The sequence below is a fragment of the Palaemon carinicauda genome, chromosome 19 (assembly GCF_036898095.1).
Source record: "Palaemon carinicauda isolate YSFRI2023 chromosome 19, ASM3689809v2, whole genome shotgun sequence".
Classification (NCBI taxonomy): domain Eukaryota; kingdom Metazoa; phylum Arthropoda; class Malacostraca; order Decapoda; family Palaemonidae; genus Palaemon; species Palaemon carinicauda.
Genome location: NC_090743.1, coordinates 97,263,785 through 97,270,993, shown reverse-complemented (window position 1 = coordinate 97,270,993; position 7,209 = coordinate 97,263,785). Strand labels below are relative to the sequence as shown.

General features: G+C 32.2%; 1 protein-coding gene across 3 annotated transcripts in view; it reads left to right on the top strand.

Annotated features, from left to right (window-relative positions):
• LOC137658288 (lachesin-like) overlaps positions 1-6,981 on the top strand; it is a 207,734-nt gene extending 200,753 nt beyond the window's left edge. For all 3 annotated transcript variants that reach the window (XM_068392961.1, XM_068392960.1, XM_068392958.1), the window contains one exon: positions 4,708-6,981. In XM_068392961.1, the coding sequence (XP_068249062.1) occupies positions 4,708-4,784 (77 nt within the window). In that variant the 3' untranslated portion in view covers positions 4,785-6,981. The remainder of the gene's footprint in view (positions 1-4,707) is intronic.
• Positions 6,982-7,209: the final 228 nt, after the last annotated feature.

Below are 7,209 nucleotides of genomic sequence, written 5' to 3'. Positions count from 1 at the left end.
TTGGTCTGACTGTGTACATGAATATCTCTGATTTAAGTATGTTTATAGTTTTGGATAAATGTGCTCATTCCGTTTAATCTCTCTCGGATTTTACCGTCATTTCCAACATTTTCTTTTATTGTTTTTTTTATTGTTTTTTTTTCTGATAGTTTTCCTTGATTTTCTTTAGGAACTTTTCCACTTACCCATTGTGCAGGTTCAAATAAAATGTTACTTAAATTACTATTAATTTCTTTCTCCATACATACAGTATATATATATATATATATATATATATATATATATATATATATATATATATATATATAGAGAGAGAGAGAGAGAGAGAGAGAGAGAGAGAGAGAGAGAGAGAGAGAGAGAGAGAGAGAGAGAGAGAGAGAGAGAGAGACGCTAACCAATCATACTCGTATGGTCAGGGATCTCCAAAATTTACCGGGGAATCCCAATCTTATGATTGCGTTTAATTTTAATGTCTCATTTAAAATGTACTGTCATTTTTTCCTGAAAGCAATGCAACATGAATTAAACAACATAAATATAATTCTATTGAAACCTATAAACAATTGCAACAATAATATCCACTATAAAGCTGTTAAAGATATAATAATAGGTGTTCCTATTGTGTCTGTTTTCATAAAGCCTTTTCGAATGAGCAAATTTTGATGATAGTTCTTTTGCCTCCATTTTATTGCTTTATGCTTCTATATTGGAGGCGCTGATTCTACTTTCATCTATAACTGACATCTATTGTATATCTGTCTCAAACTATTGAAGTTTTATGAAATCTATTGGTTCACCTCTGTTCAATAACTTACACACCCGCGGACATACGCACACATTCAAATACATGTACAGTGAAACACGGAAACACACTAACATACAGTACACACACTCATATATATATATATATATATATATATATATATATATATATATATATATATATATATATATTTATATATATATATATATATATATATTTGTGTGTGTGTGTTTGTGCGTGTGCGTGCGTGTGTGTGTTTGTGCGTGCGCGTGTGTATGTATGTATGTGTATGTTTTAACTTAATATTCTGACCCTCCCTTATTAGTCAAAAGAGAATTTCTAAGCAATAATATTATTTCTACTTCTGAAGTGGTAGGGGACTATATTTTTTTTTTAACAATTACACCATTTACTAAAATTGAAACGTTGAAATGACCCCTGTTGTGCTGCATTAAAATTAATTCAAATTATTTATCTTCTAAAAAGGTTTCAAACTCCCGGCTTATCTAATATGTGTTGCCTCGCTTAAGTTGAGTAGATTAAAGGATTTTCCAATCAGGATGTGACCTTTATTACGCTCAATTCCTTATGCTCTGAAAACACCACCATTGACCCATTCATAATCCATAGTCCAGGTTTTCTCTTTCACTGTTTTATATAAATATTTCCTTGAAATGATATCAGGTAGTAGGTTGGTCATGGCACCAGACACCCGTTGAGATACTACCGCTAGAGAGATATTGGGTCTTTTGACTAGCCTGACAGTACTACATTGGATCCCTCTCTCTGGTTACGACAAATTTTGTCTTTGCCTACACATATGCTAGTATTCTGGCTTTTTCTTTCCATATTCTCTGTCCTCATTCATCTGACAGCACTGAGATTACCAAACAATTCTGCTTCGCTCAAAGGGTTAACTACTGCAATGTAATTGTTCAGTGGCTAATTTCCTTTAGGTAAGGGTAAAAAGACTCCTTAGTTATGGTAAGCAGCTCTTCTAGGAGAAGGACACTCCATAATCAAACCATTGATCTTAAGTGTTAGGTAGTGCCATAGCCTTTGTACCATGGCCTTACACTGTCTTGGGTTAAAGTTGTCTTGCTTGAGGGTACAATGGGGCACGCTGATCTATCTTATTTCTCTCTCTCCTTTTTTTTTTTTTAGGTTTTTACAGTTTATATATGAAAGATCTAATTTAATGTTGTTACTGGTCTTAGTATATTTAATTTGATTATTTATTACTTCTCTTGTAATTTTTTATTTCCCCGTTTCATTTCCTCACTGAGCTATTTTTTCCTGCTGAAGTCCTAGGGATTATATTTTCTTGCCTTTCCAATTAGGGTTATAGCTTAGCTTGTAATAATGATAATAATACTCAACATAGTGTGCGACCTTGTTTCCCTGACTCAGTCGACCTAAAAGTGACACCGTGTTTTTGTGCCTACGAAGTTATGAAATTAAAAGTTGCATTTATCAATTTACATATCATCGAGTGTTTATGACTCAGTACTTTGTGTTAATGATAATTGTTTGCTAATGATAATATAAACATTAATTCATCAACTACCTGGAACCTTATCTTTAGAAAACTACCGTTCTTCTTAGGTTATCAACAATTTGTGGAATGCTGAGCCTTTAAGAAATATTGTATGTCTGATTAGTGAAGTATTTTCTATTTCAAAAGGAATGAATATACTTACACAAAATTCCTCTCATAAATGGATTGATGTTAGACTAAACTGCAGTGGGCTATTTGCTCTGGCCTGACTATTTCTTTTATTTCCTTTCATTAACGCAAACATTATTTTTGGGCCCTAAAAGGTTGAACCAGTAAAGACCTAACATTTTGTGACTGTGACTCGCCATTGTAACCAAAGCCTTTTCTATTACCTGATTTATGGAATTAATAAATGCGATGGCTGCGTCTGTGGCGTCCTTCTAGAATATCGTTAAAAAGGGAAAACACTTATAAATGAGCTTTTATGGTACCAACAACGTTGTAAATGGTGTTAGATTCATAAAGTAATTATAGCAATTATGAAAATTATAATAATTATGAAACATTAAAATCATTATTATTGAAATTACTGAAATTTTTTACTAATATTGAAATTGCTAAAACTTTTAATATTGTTAAAATTCCTATCATCATCGAAATGTATGAAAATATAATATATTTTTGCAATAATTATTATTATTAGAATTATTCAAATGATCAAAATAGCATTATAACTAAATTTTTTGAAATTAACAAACTTATAATAATTGTATATATTTTTAATCATAATAATTCTAAAAGTATTATTAGCGAAATTCCTAGAATGCTATCAGTTATAGCAATTTAGTGTGTGATGAAGTCAATGATATAGTTGCTTCGAAATGCTTATGCACAAACCATTTTAATTGAAATCTAATATTTGTCTTCTGGATATCTCTTATGATGGGAAAAAATAATATCATGTATAATTATCTTTGTACTATAGTACTGCAAATATTCCGGGTGAAATAAGCCCCACCTCCTGATGACGTCATAGCCAGTCACGATGTCTCCCAAGTTACTACTGGTCACAATGAACATAATATTAGCAGATGTCGACGCTATCGAACATGACATAATTTCACTTTTGTTTTTAATGTTTATAAGTAACATAAAAAAATTATTTCTATCTTAATTTAGTAACTAAATGTGATAGGAAAAAAAATTCCAGATTACTCTTTATCTTTACTTTGGATATGGACCCTCTGTGATGGCCAAAGTTTATTTTGATAATTTTTTGCAATTATCATTTAAAAAGTCATTTCTATTGAAGCTCTTTGAGAGGGATGCTCTGTTCTGTTCTGTTCTGTTCTATTCTGTTCTGTTCAAGGATGAGACACAAGTGTGATATCATGAAATCAGTATTGAAGAAATTCCTTTTCCATTATAAAAAAAACACAACTAAGGAAGACATGGGTTATGGTATATTTCGTCTCGTAGGAGGAGCAGTTTAGTCTAACATCTAGCAATTGATATGACATTTTGGACCATTTAACCAATATAGGGAACAGAATGACTATCGTCTATGCATTTGCTTCAGTAACGTGAACCCATTTGACATAAGTAATAGTCTGCTCTGAAAACATGCTGATTGTCTGGGGATTTAGATTGGTTTTGAAATTATGAAATATTTCTTACTGGTCTGAGTGACACATCCAAATGATGAATTATGTTTTGCTTTATCACAAAAAAAAGCTGACGTTTTCCCCTAAAAGATAAGTTTAAAATGTTTCACTGGCTCTGAATGTTACATTAAATGTGTAACTAATTTTACTTTACTTTACTTCGATTGTATATAATTCACATTATACAAACTGATTTAATTTTATGCACTACAGTTTCTATTTAAGTAGAAACAAAAACGGAGGTAAATTTTTTGTTGATATTGCAATATTAGAAAAAGGCAGAAATTTTCGTCCCAGATTTTTTGGATTTTTGGATGGTAAGGACTACCAGGAATGGAAATATTTATATTATAATAATTTCTAGACTAATTGGAAGTTAATTATGTTGTATTTAATTTTCATTGCAGAAAAAAAATCCAATTTTCTTCATGACAGCTCCTATTTAAGTAAACCCAAATATAATTGGTGCTAGGGTAGTGAACGGAGGTAATTTCTTTCTCGATACCGCAGATTTCTTGGTGCAATTTAAACAAAAAGCAGATTTTTTTTTTTCTGTGAGAAATTTATATGGGTGATGGAAGTATTTCCGAAATAATTATGTCGATACTTTCAAAGAAGTTTACATTTGCACAGAAATAATCAAAACTTATCAAGCTGCATCGTCAACAGCCATGTTAATAGAGTGGCTCGATGTGAAACAAGTAGTTCCTCATGTGTCGAGTGAATATTTCATCAAATATTGTTATAATTCTGAATAATTTCTTGTTTCGTCTCTTTCACAGATAGCGTTAGCAAAAGCAGCAATTTGGAAGTCTGCCCCTATGTCTTGGCTCTTCTGCTGCTTTTACTGGCCGAATAGGCAATCGTCACCGCACGATTTCTTCAGCAACAATTGTTATTTATTACAGTGACTCTGCAATTGACTAACTATTGAATGTTGCAATCATCTCGATATAGTTTTTAAGTGCAATTACTACCGTGTTTTAATATAATATAGAATAGATTTTGATAAAGGATTAACGAGCATTGCTAGTGCGTTTTGGTAAGAGGCCCTCGGTGCCGAAGAGAATCTACTTCCCCTTTAAAACAATCAAATTAAATCGCAGGTAAAATATGCATAAAGAATAATCTTCAGGTAAAGTTTAGCAAAACTAAATAGAAAAAGGTCTTTAATAAAATAGAAAGAAGTCGAAGAAAGACAATATAAACAACAATAATGACATTTTAATGATCGCTATGAAAGTAAGTTGGAAATGTGGCAAATAGAGAACAAAACCATGCAGTCGTATGACATAAGATATCTAGTGTAAAAGGAGAAAATTTCTCATTCTCTTACAGAGAGATTACAGAAGAAAATATTCTTAGTTTTAACTGTACCTTAGCTTGGAAGAGGAATACTAGGGTTTCTTATAAAAAAGAGCGCCGAGTTCTAAATGTTCTAACAATTGAAAAATACTAGAATAGTTAACGATATTTTGAGAGATTAGATTCGAAGCTTTCTCTTGATTAATATAAAGTACTAAACAGTTCTAAAATTAAACAGAAAGGGTAAATACAGTTATAGAGAAAGACGAAGAAGACACAAGAACACCTGAAGGTAACATACATCATGAATGGAGAAGTGTTGTGTAATGCAGATCTTATTAATTATCTTATAACTTGTAATTCATGTGGATTAAACATCTTACATGTGGAATATATCATTTGGTGTGTAGGTTAACAAATGCAAAAAAGTCATGCTAAATAATAGTATTCGAGGTAAGAAAATTAACTGCTAAGAAACAAATAACGGAATCGACCAGAAACCATTAAAGGTTTTAATGGAAAATAACTAGAAATAATTCCTTCAGAAAGCAGTTAAAGTCTATTATTATTACTTGCTAAGCTACAACCCTAATTGTAAAAGCAGGATGCTATAGGCCCAGGGGTTCCAACAGGGAAAAAAGCTCAGTGCGGAAATGAAACAAAGAAAAAGGAAATATTTTAAGAAGAGCAACAATATTAAAATAAATATCTCCTATATAAACTATAAAAACTTTAACAAGACAATAGGAAGAGAAATAAGATAGAATAGTGTGTCCGAGTGTACCCTCAAGCAAGAGAACTCTAACCCAAGACAGTGGAAGACCATGGTACAGAGGCTATGGCACTACACAAGATTAGAGAACAAAGGTTCGAAGGCTATTCTAGCATTAACAACATATTCATCTGAAACAATGTGTAAGCACCGTTCTTAGTAAATCAAGAGAAGGCAAGTATGCAGGGGCTTGTATGTACACCTGCTTCTTTAACTCTACTCTTGTGTACAGTGATCATTAAGAGCTGGAATTAGCTGAAAGTTCAAATAATAATAATAATAATAATAATAATAATAATAATAATAATAATAATAATAATAATAATCGTATCAACTTCCTCAAGAATGCAATGCAAAGTTGAGAAACTATGCTTACCTGTTCTGGAAAACGGCTTGCTGAGGTCAACATCAGGAGAGGAATCTTCCAAGGGGACTCACTATCCCCACTACACTTCGTTGTAGCTATTGAGTTCTATGACATGAGTGCTGGAAAACACCGAATTGGTATTAAGGAGGAATCGGAATAGAATTCCCGATGTTCACGGATGACATCAAGCTGTTCGAGAAAGATGGAAAGGAAATGGGCATGCTAATCCAGATGGTATAAATTATATCAGGAGGCATCAAGCTGCGGTTTGGAATAGAAATGTGTGTTCTAACTGATACAAAAAGAGGAAAAGTAACATGAACTGAATGGCTAAAACTGTCAGGTGTAAATGTCATCAAGGACATCGATGAAGTAGGTTATAAATACCTAGGATATTTTAAGTAAAAGCAACAAAACACCAGGAGATAGAGGGAAATATTAGAAGTGAATATATGCAAAGAATCACAGCTATAATGAAATCAAAGCTTAATCTTGGAAGCATGGTATAGGCCATAAACGCCTATACCATTGATAGTAATCAGGTACAGTGCTTGAATAGTGAAGAGGAAGAAATCAGAACTAAGCAAAATAGGACAAAATAGAAAATTGATAAACCTGTACTAAGAAATGCACCCAGGATCAGAGATTGACAGGCTTAAATGACTAATTAAAAGGTTGTGTTAACTTGGTAACTAGAACGCTGGGGTAATATCTTAAAACTATTGAATTGAATGGCTAAAGAATGCATAAAACAAAAACTAGAAAGTGGGATGAAGACCCAAAAGTATATAAAGGAAGATCAGGAAATGAGAGACTAAAAGAATGGCAAAGTAAACCAAT